Source organism: Rana temporaria, chromosome 3, assembly GCF_905171775.1.
Source record: "Rana temporaria chromosome 3, aRanTem1.1, whole genome shotgun sequence".
Classification (NCBI taxonomy): domain Eukaryota; kingdom Metazoa; phylum Chordata; class Amphibia; order Anura; family Ranidae; genus Rana; species Rana temporaria.
In genome coordinates, this window is record NC_053491.1 from 331,503,198 (window position 1) to 331,522,278 (window position 19,081).

The 19,081-nt window shown below is 40.4% G+C and overlaps 1 protein-coding gene across 1 annotated transcript in view; it reads right to left on the bottom strand.

Moving 5' to 3' along the window:
* PDGFRB (platelet derived growth factor receptor beta) overlaps positions 1-19,081 on the bottom strand; it is a 181,495-nt gene that overhangs the window by 7,305 nt on the left and 155,109 nt on the right. The window contains exons 17-22 of the mRNA XM_040345012.1: positions 14,119-14,282; positions 12,167-12,285; positions 9,107-9,229; positions 8,060-8,171; positions 4,834-4,933; positions 759-864 (exon numbers count right to left, since the gene is read on the bottom strand). Coding sequence (XP_040200946.1) covers positions 759-864; positions 4,834-4,933; positions 8,060-8,171; positions 9,107-9,229; positions 12,167-12,285; positions 14,119-14,282 — 724 coding nt within the window. The remainder of the gene's footprint in view (positions 1-758; positions 865-4,833; positions 4,934-8,059; positions 8,172-9,106; positions 9,230-12,166; positions 12,286-14,118; positions 14,283-19,081) is intronic.

Sequence of the window (19,081 nt, forward strand, 5' to 3'; positions counted from 1 at the left end):
TAACATATCTGTACGTGTGGGATACACCCTTTAGATACTGTTCTTCTATTGTGCTATTCAAAAAAACACCCATTTAGGGCAAAAATATATATTTTGCAGTGTTTTCTCCATATTTTAAGTTATTTCCCTGGACTTTTTTTTTCGAAGTTCGGCTGAACCCGTCGAACCCGAACATCCAGGTGTCCGCTCAACTCTAGTTGTAACATAACAAAATGTGGAAAACGTGAAGTGCTATGACTACTTTCCGGATGCACTGTAACTTTCTGTCAGCCCCTGTCTTAAAATGTTTCTGCTTCAATGCTCCATGGCTGCTGCAGGTATTTAACACACTTCCAAGTGTGTGAATAGCTGCTCCTTCCGCCACATGCCATAGTTTCTCCTCCTGCCAACTAGTATGCCATTACAGGATATACGAGCCAGTGGGAAAATCCACTGCGTACAGCATGGGGAGCAGCTATTTATGCACCAGCAATTGTGAAATACATGCAGCAACCAGGGAGAAAGAAAGAAGAAGCCGTATTTCCACAGGTACTTGCCCCATCTGACCACACGATTACCTGCAGTGGCCAGGACGTAGTGAAGCTAGGGCATTTCAAGTCACTGACACCTGTAAAATGAGTATAGCGCCTTTCCTTTTACAGGGCGGACCTTTTTTGTAAATGACCTTTTGGTGACAGGGTAACTTTATACAACTTTACTCTTGCTAAGCAGGAAAATGAACCAGGCAGGGTTCCTGTAAATTAGGACAGACAACATACCTGTTTGTAGCCTTCAACTAGAAGATTTCCTGTCATATCCACTAGGTTACTGAAAGAAGGCCTCGTCTCAAATTTCTCATCCCAACATTTCTGCATAATTTCATATCTGAAAGAAAAAAAAGGATGACCAAATAGCAAAGTTAACCAAAATGTCAAACAGATTTCTACCAGTTAAAATACATTCCCGTTAAATATTGAGATGAAATCTGCATATAGGAGGTTGAATTCACTGGTTCCCTTTCTCACGGAAGGTATCCTTGCCATGATTTTGGCCTCAAAGAAATCTGTGAAGGTATCCACGCAAAATACATGAAGTTTGTTAAATAAAAATATTACCTGCAAAACCCAGCAGCAAGAGTGTGATAGCAATAATCACTCTGTTCCCCTGGCGGGGGGTGACTTCCTATGCCCCTCCCCCAGCTGTTTTGATGAGGTTATCAAGCGATTTTTTTTCCCTGCAACAATGCAACCAAGAAAATCGCTCCACCTATGGTCGGCTTAACAGTAGTTTGACAAAAGACACTGGGCAGGGCTAACACCACTCAGTCCAAAGAAATGTTGTGTGTTGTCAGCCCACAATAGGGCATATCAACAGGTATTTTGTGCTTCTACTGACCTAGCAAGCTTGCCAGAAGCTCTATGAATGAAAAAGATCTCTGTACGCTCTGCTCTTATACAAGGATGAAAGTAGTGTAGTTGTGTGAACCCAGCCTAAGGCTGGGTTCACACTACTACACTACTTTCATCCTACTTTGCTCTGCTACATTGGTCCTACATTGGTCCTACATCCATCCTACTTCCATGAACAGGATACTACTTTGGTCCGACTTCAATGATATTCAATGGGCCTGAAGTAGGATCAATGTAGGACCAAAAGTAGTACAGGGAGCATTTTCAAAGTCTGACCGACTTGTGTAGGACGCTACAAGACGCTCTCATAGGGAAACATTGAACACAGAGCAAAGTAGGATGAAAGTAGTGTAGTAGTGTGAACCCAGCCTAAGGCTGGGTTCACACTACTACACTACTTTCATCCTACTTTGCTCTGCTACATTGGTCCTACACTGATCCTACATTGGTCCTACATTGGTCCTACATTGATCCTACATTGGTCCTACATCCATCCTACTTTCATGAACAGGATACTACTTTGATCCTACTTTGTGATAGTCTGACTTGTTCTTTGACCAATCAAAACAATTTTACTGCTGCTGTAATCACAAGTTGGATGTCAAAAGTCGGATGGTTAGGACAAGGCTCCTACTTTGATCCTACTTTAATGATATTCAATGGGCTGATGTAGGATCAAAGTAGGACCAAAGTAGTACAGGGAGTAGTTTCAAAGTCGGACCGACTTGTGTCGGACCAGTTAAGACAGCTCTCATAGGGAAACATTGATTTTCACACGTCATGCTACATGAGCTCCCAATGTAGGACCGTTGTAGGACAAGTGTGAACCCAGCCTAACAGGCCAGGTTTGCAAGATAACTGAAATACATCACAGGTGATATCATTTGCTGCTCAGTGATGGCAGTATTCTAGTCTGCATCTCCCCAAGGTAATACATAAAACCTGGCCTGTTGGTGAGCCCTGAGGACAGAGTTGATGACCACTGCACTACAAGGCCCACAGAAGACAATTGCTTTCTGCATGTCCTTGTGTGGCACATCCGTTGATCAATGCAGCTCAACGGACATGGTGTAAATGACTCCCAAGGCTGGATTTACACCTATGTATTTTTCCTTCAATGTGTTTTCCATTAAAATCAATAAAAATTACACCAAGTATTGCAATGCATTGTCTAGGATTTGAACACTTCTCATAATGTACATCAATGAGTGCATGTCCTAGTTGTGATGTGTCAATGTGCATCATGATATGTGTTAACACACATCTCTAGGCATGTGTTGAGATGCGTTGACTCATTCACTCCACAAGGCACATAGGTGTACGTTTATCAAACAGAGAAGAGCTGAGATCCTGATGATCACAGGTGTACCAGTTTATGAAGCTGAGATGAGGAGTGGAGAACATGTTTTTCACTTCTCATCACAAGACACACCCTTCTGTCATTCACTTTTACACAGATGACCAGTTTATGAAGGTGAGATCTGAGGATCTCACTGGCTATCTCTGTAAAATATCTCCCTCCCAGATTCTCCAGCTCAGAGGTTGAGAATATGGGTGAGAAGCTGCTGTGATGTGAAGAAGGAGGTTTCTTTCCTCCTAATATCAGCAAAAGCAAGCTTAAAGATTGATATAAATAATAACTATATATATTTATGTATATAGGTGATTATATATATATATATACACACACACATATATATATATATATATATATATATATATATATATATATATATATATATATTACTCACACACACATAATATATATATATATATATATATATATATATATATATATATATATATATATATATATATATATATATATATATATATATATATATATATTACACACACACACATACACAGTATAGTTAAAAAAAAAAATATTTTAGGACCCATTCACATCTGAGCAATGCAGAATTGTGCAATTCTTTCCACAATTCCAAATTGCTCTAAAATTCTGTCAAAATACGCAATGCGTTTTTGGGTGCCATTCATTGTTAATGGCACCCCAAATGCAGTTAGCGACATGCATTTTGCCACACATTTTGTCATTTGACAAATACTCTAGCAACTTGCCAAAATGCGCATTGAAAAAATGCACAATGCTCCATGCCCAAAATTTACATTTTGGTGCTTTTTTTAACGTATTTTGGGTCATTTGTTTACCTGCGTTTTGGAGTGCGTTCCAGAAACACATGCAAAATGCATGATATGCTTGCGGTGTCATTAATTGTTAATGGCATCCCAAAAGTGGCTAGCAAATGTGTGGTTTGCCAAAATACGCATATAAAGCAAATCAAAATGCACGTTAAAAAGGTGTCAAACTATATGCTAAAAAAAGCACCAAAGTGTGCATTACAAACCACACCAAAATGCATCTTAAAATAACCTGTGCCAAAATGTGTGCTAAAGGACCAAAATGTGTGTTTAAAAAAATGCACAATAAAAAAACCTACGGCCAGATGTGTGTTAAAAAAATATGCCATGTTTAAAAAAAATCCAAAATATGCATAAATAATGCCAAAATTAGCAATTAAAAACACACATTTAAACAATGTGCCAAAATGTGTGTCAAAAAAACGGAGTTAAAAAAGCGCTTATTATTTTCATGTAATAACACAGTCTTTTTAACTTTGCTTTCACTTCAAAAACTCAGCTGCTCTGTAATCACACAGGTGTATGAGGAGATCACAGGCAGCCCCTCCCCCTTCTACTCAGATCTCAGGTGTTCTCAGAGGAAAAACTTCTCATCTCCTTCTGAGAACAAATGTTCTCCGCTTCATAAACAGGGTGCCAGAGGAGAAGATTTTTCTATGAGAACTGCAATGAGATAAATTATCAATGTTTGATAAACGTACACCAAAAACATGACATGAATTTTTAAATTCATTTTCTCTGTACATAGAACATGAAGTTTTTTTTATTTTGATTGCGTTGATGTGAATTGATGTGTTTTTGTGCATTGGACTGCATAACAATGTAGCATGACTGCATTTTCCTCAACACACTTGTATATAGTGTGAACAAGGAAACTGGAGATTAATTGTTTTTTCAGCATTGCGTATAGCCTGCAGCTCAACACATCTGGCATGAGTGAGCCCTTACTTCTGTGACAACCATAAACATTTCAGAATTGTCATTGTCATAGTCATCTGACTGGAACATAAGGCTGGCCATACATCATGCAATTTTCCTTTAGATTTACCAAAAACATATAATATGAGGTCAAACCTAAACATCTCTTTAATTTTTGTCCCATTAGGCAGGCCCTTGCACTACGTAGTTGAAGGTAAGTCTAAAGGAAATTGTACAAGAAAATTGTATAATGTATGGCCAGCTTTAGAGTGTCCTAAAAGGAACACAGAAAAAAAAAAAAACCTGGCAGTGGTTTTGTCAAAGGGACGTTGGTCAGGTTATTGGTTAGGTTATTCTGACTTACATTTCCTCTGACGCGTAAGAAGGTCTTGACATCCGATAGCCTCTCTTTATAGCATTGTAAAACTGCTCATTCATTGGCAGCTCTGGGTAGGGTGTTCCACCTGTAGAGATGGTAAAAAGTACATTTATTTTTGACTGACAGTGTTGCTGAAACTGAGAATTTACATTAAAGGGTAATAGAGGGATAGGATACTTCTTCACTTTATAAAAGAGAAAGGGGCAGATCCACAAAAGAATTACGCCGGCGTATCTATTGACGGCGCATGTGCCGTTAAAAAAAAACGTTGTTTACGTCGGGTCACAACGTATTTACATAAAACACGCCCCCATTACATCCATTTGAATTCCGCGCCCTTACGCCGCCAAAGATACACTACGCCACCGTAACTTACGACGCAAATTCTTTGAGGATTCGAAAAAAAAAGTTACGGCGGCGTAGTGCATCTTAGATATGCTGCGCCCGGCGGAAAGATGCGCGGAGGTACGTGAATCTGCCCCAAAACATTTATGAAAAGGTGAAATTCCCATGGCTAGGTGAAATTCAAAATCTTTTAGCTAAAAGGTTCCGGCGTTCCATTTTTGGACATTTTCTAAAACAGTTTAACTACATGCTCACCACCCGCCGCATATTTATCATGGCAAAGTGGCTCGGCTGCGCAAATCGTTGTATAGGTACGGCGATTCGTGCACTAGCTTTTGTGGGCGTGCCCGCACTCTGATTGCCCAGCGGGGGAGCAAATCAACAGGCTCAATGTCCGCCGGCTGCCCGCGATCGTTCTCCACAGAGACAGAACGGGGATCTGCCGAAGTAAACAAGGCAGATCTCTGTTCTGTCAGGGGATGACACTTAGATAGGACTTCCTGCTAAGCAGGAAGAAGGATCTGCGTTTTTCCCCAGTCACACAGTCCCCCATACATTTAGAAAACACAAACAGGCAACACATTTACTCTTTTGATCACCCCTAATGTGAACCCCTTTCCCTGCCATTGTCATTAGTACAATGTAAGTGCATATTTTTAGCACTGATCACTGTAAGAATGTCGCTGGTTCCCAAAATTGTCAGTTAGGTGTCCGACCTGTCCACCGCAATGTTGCAGTCCTGCTAAAAATCACTGATCATCGCTTACTAGTAAAAATAAATAAACAAATAAATAAATAAACATTCCATAGATCTATCCCTAGACGCTATAACTTTTGCGCAAACCAATCAATATATGGCATTCAACCTGTAAGTCCTTGATGAATTGGCATGGTAGACAATCAGCTTCTAACTTCAGCTTGTTCAATTAAGCTTTGACAAAAAAAATCTGGAAGTTGATTGGTTTTATGCAGAGCTGCACAAGTTTTTTATTTGATGTTGTGAGTTGACAGTCTTTTCATAATGAATGGGCTGACTTAAAGAGTATTTGAAATTTTGCAGCCAAATTGGGATAACAGCCACTTTAAATTTGTTACATGTTCCCATTCACACAGCATAACAAAAAAAAACATTGCATTGTATGTTACTGGGGACAAAGACACATGAGACCCGGAATTCTTAGCCATGACACTTTCTCCTTATAAACATCTAAAAAGTTAAGAAATATATTTTTTCTAGGTATGCTGTGTGACTGGGAACACATAATCAACATATAGTGGAATTTTCTTCAATTTGACCTCAAAAGTAGAAATACACTTTAACACAACACACATTAATGTCATAACAGGCATTATTCTTTCTAATCTCTTTTCTTTTTCCTTTTTTCTTACTTTTTTACTGTCTTTCTGCTGCGCTTTTAAGCTGGGGTGAGCGCACCATACTTCCTCTATTTCGTAACTCTCCTTGGCCCCTTTAGCCATGTGACAGCGGCTTGCTTTCCAAGCCTCGCTGTCACATCTGCCTTGAGTGATAGGTTGGGCCGATGTGCGGCGCCCTGACATCATTGATTCCATGGCGGCAGCGGCCGCACATCGGCGTCTTCCGAGATGTCTTCCCGCATCCTGTGCGCTTGCGCGGGATGCGTGGTAAGATATGATTGGCGGTTGGCAATCCTTATTGTATTATGTGGGGTATCAGCTGTGCAATCGTGACTACGATCGCAGACACAGCGGGGGGTATACTGTCGACACCTTCAGCCCTGTTACATGTGATGTGATTGATTTATCTCACTAGCAATGTGTGACACAGTTGTGCGATCGCCACTGCGATCGTGAGTACAGCGGGGGTAGGTTGTCGGCACCCCAGGCTGCTTTTTCCTGATGATAATCCACAAGCAGCTGGTTACTAGCAGGTACTTGCATAATTTAATCAATGAAGGTTCCTGATTTGGGGGGGAGGGGAGGGGGAGGAGGTGATTGGGATGGGTGGGTTTTATTTTTATTTTTTCACATGGTTTGATTGGTGACAGCTTTCTATATATATTTGTGTACTGCATTGTGTTTGTATCTTTTGCCTGACGAAGAGGTCCTGCGTGACCTCGAAACGTTGCTTTTTGGATCGCTATTATGCATTAAATTTTTGGACGTTTTTTCAATGATCCTTGGTGTGCTGGCGAATATGTGTACATGATTTGCTTTCCGGTTCCCAGCTGGTGATCGTTTCAGCACCCTTTTACTTATTGGCCATTTTCCTGGAAGGTGTGCAGTTGGAATATTTTGTGACGATAACAGGCATTAGTGCGCCACAAAGGATTGCTTTAGTGTGAATGTGCCCTCAAGTATGGCAAGAGGATCCCTGTTATTTTTTTAGAGGTGAGGGAAGTGGATACCCCATCATGTTATGACATGGACTGTGCCCCATCAAAAGGGACACTTCCTGTTTTCTTCCCTTCAAAGCTTTAAACCTGTAAGTGATGAGCATTCCCTCCTCTCCACCATACCACCAATAAAATGACATGTAGTGAGAGAAATAGAAATATCTTTTATTGCTGTCCTTCTTCTGAATACACTAGTTGACTGTCTGTCTCTTTTTCCAGTATTTTGAGATTTTACCTGGAGAAAGTATACATATCTAAAAAGTCTGAATACTTGTTTCAGCTCAGTGACTTACAGAGTATAAAATCCAATTGGATCAATATGACAATTTGGAAACAAGTATTTTCAGAAGGAAAAGGAAGAGTGTGGGAGTCTCCCTACTTCACTACAAGATTCCTTTAAATCAAACATTTTGCATATTTCTTTAACTAAATACAACACAACAACTATTTCAAAGACCTCTTAAGATCAGAGATTCATACACAGTTCATACCCAAAGTGAATATCTCCCAAAGAAGGATTCCAAAAGACCACACATCACTGAGAGTAGTATACAGGTTGTTGAATATACTCTCTGGTGCCATCCATTTCAGTGGAAGAAAAGTCTGAAATTGAGGGAATAAAACGTTAGCTTACTTGTCTATTGACATATAAATATCTATTGTCTATTGGCATACAAATCTATTATCTGAATTTATTGGCGACTGATAGTTGGAGTGAGCTACAATTTTAATTCACAAGCAGATAACTGCACAGGTATATTGCCATGCTGCACCCTCCAACACTGGTGGAGCTGCATTTTAAAATCTATAATTGGATAGATTCAAACATAAAACTAGATAAAAAATAAAACATAATAAAATTAACATGCACTGTGTAATTTCAAACTTCTGCTTTAACTCAGCCCTAAGTAATTGAGAATGGCTATGTGCAAACCTTGTGGTAGGAACAATTACATAGTATATTATCTGATATTTTACACATTTCTTTAGAAAAGTGAGCAAATAGTTAGTGTATCTGAAGTATAGTAGAACCCTATTGAGATGCATTTGCTCTAATGAACCCCCAGCAGATAAATTCCAGACCTCTCATAAAGCTCCTTATTATGGCTCCCAACTGTCCCTGACTTCAAGGGACTGTCCCTGATTTGGAGCAATGTCCCTTTGTCCCTCTTTCTCCCTCATTTGTCCCTCATTTAGGTCTGATCTATATAGTTGTATATAAAATGCACTTTTTATCTTTCAAAAAGTGTTTACCAGTGCTAAACATTTCATCCAATTTCTTAATTGCTGCATTTGTACATTTTAGAAGCTAATATAAAGGAATAGTAGTTGTAAAAAAAAAAGTTCTTGTGGATTTAATTAACTTTTTTTTGTCAATTCTCCTTTAAGGGGGTGTGACAGGGGGGCGTGTCCTATGCCTACATACGTTTGTTAGTAGGTGTCCCTCATTCCTATCTCAAAATGTTGGGAGTTATGCAATAAAAAGGCAGCCTTATGCTATCTATAATAATAATAAAGACCTTTACAGGAACACTTACATTGCCTTTGGAAATATAGTTGGAGTCTCTGACAATGTCTCTGGCTAGGCCAAAGTCACAGATCTTCACCAGTTTTCCCTCACAGATCAGGACATTCCTTGCAGCCAAATCACGATGAACACACTGCAGATTGAATACAGGATCAGATATTTGATATACAGTTTCTTATATCCTAAATGCTGCACACTTGCAAAAAGCAAAAGGTGGCCATACTGATCTTTTGGCTCTGTAGTTGGATTGGGATCATGTACTCAAAAAGAATGTACTTGTGTACTAAATTTGCCTTCATATAAAAAGTCTGCCACTTGCAAGGATAGAATGAGGACAATGCATACCCCAGAAACCAATAGGAACACATATTGATGTTTTTTTTGGAGCGTTTAGGTTATATAGCCAGTATTAGCAAGTACCGTAAGTGAATTCTAATGGGCATTAGTTGCACTCCATGAATGAATGGAGCTCCGTGCTTTTGTATTACTGGAATGCAGGGAGCAGCCAAGTTTAAAATTTAGGTTCGGGTGACTTTGGCATACATGGGGGGGGGGGGGGGGTATGGGACTGAGAGAACAAGGCATTAGTTAGACAAGTTGAGTTGAGAGGTATCTTGATATAGCGCGGTCTTACCCCGAAGGGGCCAGACGCACTTGGGCCAATTTAGACAGGATCCGATTAACCTACCAGCATGTCTTTAGAGTGGACATGCTGGTAGGTTACATGTACCGGTATATTCAAGTCCTGGTAGATAGATGCCATGAAGTGTTTTCATGAACATGCCATGAAGAACATTGAAAATTAAAGTGTATGTAAGGCATAACAATGTACTTCTATTGTTTGCTTCCTATTGGACTGTTAAATATGCAATTTAGAAGCATTTTGCTAAATCTGTACGTGAAAAAACATGCCTGTTGATTCTGCAGGCAATCCCGAGAGGTCTTATCTTCCTGTAGTGAGATGATAATGCTACACTGAAATCTCTAACAGTGATCTCTCAAGAACAGCTCAACCATATGTTATGAGGAAGAAGAGATGGAATCCTAACACAATTCCTTTCCTTGGGTGACAACACTGCTTTCAGAGTATGATAAAGGTTGTCACTCTAGGGCAGGAGATCAGAGATGAAAATAAAGGTACAAAGCCTGAAGTCAAGTATAGCATTCATGTGGTCGAAGAACTGGAAAGTTACAATATATTACATTCTTGGTTTTGGGTTTAGATATATTTTGCAATTAAAATAACTAAACAAAAAGTGCACTAAGAAAAAAACTGTTTTCTATTACTGACCCTATAAATACTAATTGCCCATCTGGCTCGAGCTATAGCAGCTTTTCTCAATTTTTTTTCACACCAGACAAACCTTTAATATCATGTTCAGGTCTCAGGGAACCCAACTAATTTTTTTCACCTAAAGTTCATTAGTAAGATTATTAAGTTATGGATATAATAAAAAAAATAAGAATGTGGTTTTCCTAGTGTAATGACATGGATAATTGTTATCACCCTCTGACAGATATGATGAAATCAATGATGTGCAGAAAAATTAAAGGACAGATTTAATTTGATTGGTGGTTAGTGGAGAAACACCTTCTTTTATTGTTTTTTTAGTGTAGGGTTCCCTTACATTGGGGGTCAGTGGAAAGCATGTTTGCTCAAATTTTGGCCAGCAACACAGATTCCCCCTGAGCTATACTCAGTGAGAGAATGCCCCTTCTTTCTCTCGCCATTGGTGGTCAGGACTAAACTATTTCATTGGTGATAGAAAAATAACATTGCCCCACTTACTATGGGTGTAAAGGGGAAGAATTCCAACCTCATTAGCAACTAAAAAGATCATTGGTGTCATTATTATTACCGTATTATTATTATTATTATGCCACTGGTTCTGCCAAGTGACATTGAGCCCAAAACTTTGCAGGCACCATCAAATCGGAGGTCAATCTGCCATTGTAAAGGAAAGTTTCAATGGAACCCTGGCTAAGAAAGTATTTTCTAAATCACGGCCCTTGGACAAGCATACCACCAGTGAAGTCAGAGCGGAAACTCAAAACTCCAAGGCCCAGATTCACAAAGCCCTTACGCCGACCTAAGTGCCAATATGCGCCGGTGTATGTGTGCAGCAGACCCACGAACCAACATGTGCCTAAAAACAGGCTACACCCCGCCGACGTAGCTGGCATAGGGTGGGCGCACATATGGGCTGGACGCATGGGGCTGCTCCCATTGATTAGCCATTCAAACATGCAAATGAGGGAAATACGCAGATTCATGAACGTGCGTGTGCCCGGCGCATGCTACGTGAGATGGCGTAAGTTGTACGTCCGGCGTAAAGTTATTCCCTATAAATGAGGTGCAACCCGGCAGCAGACATGCACAGGTCTGAACCAGGGAACACAAGCCGGCGTATTGTGCGTTGAACGTGTGTCTGGCTGGGCGTACGTTATGTTCACGGCGTACATGGTGATCCGACGTAGCTTAGGCAGTTGTGCCGGCGTGGTTGTGAGCAGGCGCAGGGGGGTGCTGTGTATGCGTCCACATCACAGTGCATGTGCAGTTCGTGATACGTACCTGTCTGGCGCTCGGCCCATCATTTGCATGATGTCACGCCCACTTCCACCTACGCCGACGTGCGCCTTCGAAACCTACGCCACTCTGGCGCAGCGTTAGGAGCACTGGCTTGCTGAATGCAATGCTTGCCTCTCCGCGCTACGTTGGCATGGCGTACGGTGTGTGCTCTACGGTGTCGTAATGTGCACCTTGCTCTCTGTGAATCTGGGCCCTAATATCCATTCTCGTTCTGGGTCAGCGACTAACAGCATAAACCATTGGTTCTTCACCAGGCAAATAGCATTTTTAGAAGACAGGGTCAGCAATGCCAGTCTAAGTTACCTAAGTACAGGTTCTCTTTATGGCTGCAGTTTTATAGATAGCATTACCAAAGGAAAGAAATATGAAAATAAATGGCAATAAGCGGTCTGTCATCCAAACAGATGGACGCAATACTACGAGTCACTAAATGTATTAATAATCTAATGTGAACTTTAAAGAGGAGTGAAATAAACTTACATTCTTTGAAGCAAGAAATTCCATTCCATTAGCGACTTGGTAGCTAATTCCAATTAAATCGGTATAACTGAGGATTGGAGATTCATTAATCAAGGTGGAATAATTGGTCCTTTCATGAGCTTTATTAAAAAAGAAAGAAATATAATTAATTAGTTATTTACAGTATATGGATAACTGGTGTTGGGAGCCAATTTGGATGGCACATCTGTGAGATAAGAGAAATGAGCTTCTCTCGGTAAAACATGGATTTCATAATGCAATGATTTAAGTGATCCTAGTATTCATATTCAACTTTTATGCCACGTACACGATCGGATTTTCCAATGGAAAAATTTCATGGGAAATTCCGATCGTCGGAGAACTTCATTTTTCTCGGCTCGTCGTAGTGTTTTACGTCACCGCGTTTTGGACGGTCAGAATTTATTCTGACAGTGTGTATGCAAGACAGCTTGAACGGAATTCAGATGAAAAAATCCATCGGATTAGGGTTGATTTACATCCATGTGCTATGGTAATGCACTTTAAGGATGCATTGCAGTGCATTTATTTTGATTAGCACCCCAATAAATCAAGGCAGCACACATGCAGTGCAACGCTCTGCAGTTCTTTGCAGCAAAAATTCTTTGACATATCTGATTTTTTGAGTTTGTGTAATTTTAATGGCTTGCTTTTTTTTTTTTTTTAAATCAGATAATTTTTATTGTGAACAAAAACAATAACAACATTTTCATTTTACAACAAACAAGTCTAATGCCGCGTACACACCATCACTTTATGTGATGAAAAAAAACGACACTTTCTGTGAAGTAAAAAATGACGTTTTTGAAACTTCAATTTTCAAAGACGAAGTTGCCTACACACCATCGTTTTTCTCACAATGTTCTAGCAAAGCGAGGATACGTTCCACCACGTTTTCCCATTGAAGCTTGCTTCATAACTAGCTTCTGGGCATGCGCGGGTGAAAAAACGTCGTTTTAAACGACGTTTTTGCTACACACGGTCAATTTCTGTGAAGTAAAAGTTGACGTTTTGAAAAACGACACATAAAATTGAAGCATGCTTCAATTTTTTTTGGTCGTTTTTTAGAAGACATAAAACGACGTTTTCCCCCACACACGGTCAATTAAAGTGACGTTTTTAAAAACTTCATTTTTTTTCATCACATAAAGTGATGGTGTGTACGCGGCATAATGGCGTGCTTTAATGCAATGCATGTTAAAGTATGACTCAGAAGTTTTTTTACCTATGTGCATAGAATGCATGAAGGAAAAAAAACCTTCTGCCTTTACAACCACTTTAATTAACTTTTAAAGATAATTTTCAAGCAAATACAGGTACATAGATAAAATACATATGTGGGAGCTGCTTCTCCTGCTGAAGCATTGGTATTTCTGTCCATACAGACATCAGATGTACACAGCTCAGTAATGTCTGTCTGATCTACCATTTTCTGCTGCAGTAAATACATCAGTATAAGTATTATCTATCTCCCAGTTTGTAACTAGAGAGTGAAAAAAAAAAGTAGCAGACTAGTGAGCTCATCTTTTTGTCACTCCGCCCCCTCTTCCTACCAGCATGCTCATTGTCATTACATGAGCTTTGCAGCACAAGCGACTGGCTCCTTGTGCTGCTTCTCCTTCCCCATTGTGAACTCTGCTGTACAAGGATTGGCAAAAGGCTGATACCAAGTCAAATAAAGGTACTTACAATGCTTACTTTTAATGATGTATTAATGAATAGATAGCTGCATTAAATTGTGTCTTATATATCTGCCTAATGTTTTTCTTTAAAATTGCCTTCTACTGGTTTATTGCAATACATAAACAATTCTTAGGAAAAAAAGACCATATTTCAGGAAGTTTTTTTTCTAAGAAATAAAGACCTAATAGAATATGTAACCTCGTGGGTTTTAAATTTGTGGTTTTATTTAAAGAAGCTTGATATACACTGACCGGAAGTGGAGTAACTCTCCAGCTCATATGCGGTTCCATAACCAGATGGCTCAATCTCTGCATATTTTATGTCTTCTTTGAGGTCCAGCATAGGTACATAGTAGATATCATCTTTGCTCATGTCCATGTAACCTCCATCACAGTCTAACGGGATTGAAAAGTGACTGGAAAGATAAAGCATGAATTTATATAAATATAAATACACATTTAAATTGAAAAATCACCTTTGTGGTATTTGGAGTGCATTCTTAAAGGGGAATCTAAGTCCAAAAAGCAGGCAAAGAACTAGTCACCAGTATTGCCTAAGGTCTCCCTTCACCTGTTTTTTTTTTTTTTTTTTTTTTACCCATTGAATTTTAAATGGAAAGTATAGTTGTAAAAAAAAATATCAAGCTCAGGTCTAATGATTCTTATTTTTTAGGTAAACGTGAAATATTTTGTTTTCTCATTTTCATCCAGCAGGTGGAGCTCTGGTTTCTACATATTTTTCAGGGTATTTATTTCAGGGTATTCATATTTGCTAGCTAAAAAGAAAAACACAAAACAGAAAAGCTTGTTTAAATAACTTAAAGCTAAACTTCAGGATTTTAGCCACTTTCTAAACTATTCTGGATTACTAGGGGCTAAGTCCAACGAGGTGCATGCTAACTCATGGACTTATCCCTTTGATTTTTTTTTTTTTTTACTGAGTTGCTTTGTAGGAGAAGGTGGCGTCTCTCCTGTGAAACTGCTGGGAGTGTAGCAATAGCTGTACTCAAAACTGTCAGATGTAAACGAAAGAGATAGGTAAGTCCACAAGGCGGTATGCACCTAGATCATGGGTCTTCAAACTATGGCCCTCCAGTTGTTCAGCAACTACAATTCCCATCATGCCTAGTCATGTCTGTGAATGTCAGAGTTTTACAATGCCTCATGGGATGTGTAGTTCCGCAACAGCTGGAGGACCGTAGTTTGAAGATCCTTGACCTAGATAGACTTTACCCATAGTAAGCTAGCAGATGTTGGAAAATGGCTTAATTCCTGGAATTTAGCTTTAATAGCTCAAATTCCATTATATTCACACAAATTAATGAGTCCAACCCTCCAACTGAAGTTCAGCTTTAAAGAAGGCAGACATGTTAACATCTAGCCTGCATGACAAATAAAGCCCCCCTCCCCCTCTATACACACGGTGGAGGAGTAAATATAGATACTGGGTCAGGGGCGTAGATAAGGGAGGAGTCAGGGGGGTCCAAGACACCAAGGGAGGGCCGCTGCCTTTTCAGCCAATATGGTACACAAGGTGGCTTGTCCATCACTCCAACTAAATCATCCCATGGGCTTCCTGTCTTAGTGGGTGCAGGATAAAGTGGCTCTGATGAAGGGAGAAGCCTGAACACAAGATTCAGAACTCCACGCAGTGAGTGAAGGTCCTGCAGTGATCAGGGTGAGGGAGGAGAAAGTGTTTTGCCCCAGCAGACAAAGGAAAAACAGGGAGCCCCAGAGGTGCCTGTGCCCACTTTAAAAACACCTTGTTATATCACCCATATCCCTATCCCTTTACCAGGGTGACTGTCATCACATTAAACGGACAGGAATATGGGAGGCATTACAATGGCTGTTATTAGGCAGACCGGCTGCACTCCAGTAGTTTAATATACAAATAGGCCTTAAAAATACAGCAATTACAGTTATAGTAGGGGGATAAAACTGTTGATGCGTCTCACGCTGAACTAGCATTATAAGTAAGTGCCAGTTTAGCGTGAACCACATCAACAGTTTCCTCCCTCTACTTTCACTGTGATTGCTGTATTGTGAAGGACTTTTTGTATTATAAAAAGTGACTACTGGTGGGCAGCTGTCTGGAGTTTCTGTTTTCTTATGAACTAAGGCAGCGATCAGCGAATGTGAGTGACAGAGTGAAAGATTGGTGTGGACCAACCTGGAGCAGTGTTCATCTTTTTGTGATCCACAGGTGTAAAAATGGTCACTTTCCAGAGTGAAGCTAAAAAGCTGCTGTCAAGTGTTCACCCCCCCCCCCCCCCGAATGCCTGTTTTTGTGTCAGTGTATAATGATGCTAATGTTACACAACAACGAGCCAAGTGTTTGGCTGGCAGTTGTTGCAAGACCCTTAAAATTGAATGGCCAAGTTTTAAGATTCAGCTCGATGTGCCACGTCAAATTTTCTATGGCCAAGCGTCACAGCCATGGCATGTGGTTAACCGCCCTCAGCTGTATTTTAGACTTAGGCCTCGTACACACGAGAGGATATCCGCTGGAAACGGTCCGCCGGACCGTTTCCAGCGGATAAAACCTCTGGCGGATTTGGATCTGATGGCACACCATCAGATCGAAATCCGCGCGGAATACATCTGCGGTGACGTGTCGCGCCGTCGCCGCGACGATGACGCGGCGACGTGCGCGACGCTGGAAGGTAAATACGGACTGATCCGGTGAGTCTGTACAGATGACCGGATCAGTCCGCTGGACTGGATTCCAGCGAATAGATTTCTTAGCATGCTAAGAAATTTTTATCCGCTGGGAATCCGTCGGCTGGATTTTTATCCGCCGGGAAATGTCTGCTCGGACGTACACACGACCGGATCTATCTGCTGGAACTGATCCACGGATCAATCCCAGCGGATAGATCCGGTCGTCTGTACGAGGCCTTAAAGTATAATTAAAGGAAAAACTTTTTTTGTTGTTGTTTTGGATAGAGTGGAGAGGGATTAGTTTGTTTTATCTGTTTGTTTTAATTGCTGTCTGATTCACCCTCTCTATTTGTCCTGTTTACTATTATCAAGTAAAAGAAAACTAAAAATGTTGGGTTGTCCCCAGAAAAGTAATAGAGGTGATATCTTCCAATGGGCTCACTAGTTCTGGTGACCCCCCCCCCCCCCCAAGAAGTTCCCTTAATTTTTAGGGATTTCCTCTCACTTCCTGTTTGTCTATGGGACAGGAGGTGAAGTGAAATCTCTGCAATGGGACACAGATGCTGAAAAAAATCTGATAGGGCTTATAACCCTCCCTTCTTCTATCCAAAATGTTTTAAAAAAGTTCTACTTTAAAGTGGAATTAAACCCTTCAATTTGATAGTAACAAAAAACAGTTAACATTCCCGGCATGCCGGAAATGCTAGCTGTCACATTTGTTTGTGCTTTCAACTAAACTGCCAAACCATCCAATGGCTGGTTTCATAACAGGTCACATGTACAGCATCATGGCAGTTGCAGATTAAACAGAGGTCAAGATGGCCGCTTCCTTGGCTGAAAACGATAGGAGGGTTTACTTCCACTTTAAGTTGGGTGGTTGAGGGGCAGTAAAACTGGTGCCCCCACACCACCCATGCGAAAGAGGTCTCAAAGGTGGAAGAATTATCTGTCTACAATGCTGATCTTATAACATCCAGTAGATGACTGTGCATATTGTGCTTTATACACTCATGATGCCTGCACTTCATACATTACGTGCAGAAATCATTACGTACATTTGTGTGTTACACAATCCTGAAATCTGCACTTTACACATTTCTGACCCCTTCACTCCGTACGTTGCCCACTCATGAGCCCCTCACTCTGTACATTATATACACATGACACCTGCTCTCTATACATAACACACTTCTAACCCTTGCACTCTGTATGTAGGCCTAAGCTTTAAAGGGTTTGCAAAGGTTCTTTATTTTCTAAATAGGCTCCTTTAGGCTAGTGCATTGTTGGTTCACTTACCCTTTCCTTCAATTTCCCTTCTAATTTTTTTTTTCTTTGTCTGAATTTCTCACTTCCTGTTTCTCCTCAGTAAACTTGCCACCATCATTTGTGGGGGTTAGTCAGCCAGAACAGCTTACTGAGGAGGAACAGGAAGTGAGAAATCAGACAAAGAAAACAAGGGAAAAAAACATTTAGAAGGGAAATCAAAGGAAAAGGTAAGTGAACCAACAATGCACTAGCTTAAAGGAACCTATTTAGAAAATAAAAACATTTAAGTTCCACCCACTGGTAATGCAATTTTGCCACACCCACATGTTGCTTCATAATTCTCCTCTGGGTGCCCAAGAGGGGACCCTGCCATGCAGTCTGTACAGTCCCCTATGCCCAGTCTGACAGACTGACCTCTTTGGAAACCAGACATTAAAGCCTAACTCAATGTCTACTGTTTGCTTCACTAAAAGTTGTGCCTGCTGGGGAGCTGTATATACACACAGTTTGTCACAGCATGGCATGTGTGCTGTCTAATTATTGTCTTCCAGGGGCAGGAAGTGTATTCAGAAGCTTACACATTTTTTCAAGTTGAAAAAGAAACATGTCAATTAGGTTTAACTAATATAAAAAATGAGTAAATAAATACATACATATATTAGAAACCTGAATATACAGAACACTTTATATCCCGTTGCTCCAGAGGAAGGCAAAAAACTCCTACAAAGCATGGTCCAATCTGGTTCAACAGGTGGGAAAATGCTTTCTAACCTCCTAATGCAGTTAGAAATTAAATACTGTATATAAAATATTTTATCTGGAGTTGGTTTTTAACACATAGCAGTGTTCAGAAGACTTTCCTTGGCGTCACTCGCTTAATCCCATGTACCACTTGGCCAATGTACATTTATTACCAGCACTACAAACGTGTATAAATGTTTTTGAAGCAATTCAACCCGGATATTCAATTAAACAGTATGGGCTAGATTCAGATACCTTTATGCGGGCGTAGCGTATCTCCTATACGCTACGCCGCCGTAACTTTGAGAGGCGAGTATGGTATTCATAAAGATTTTGCGGCCGAAGTTACGGCGGCGTAGCGTATTAGGACTGGCGTAAGCCGGCCCAATTCAAATGTTGAAGCTGTGGGCGTGTTTTATATAAATTAAGTGTGACCCCACGTAAATAAAGTTTCTAACGAACGGCGCATGCGCCGTCCGTGAACGTATCCCAGTGCGCATGCTCCAAATCACGTCGCAAATAGTCAATGCTTTCGACGTGAACG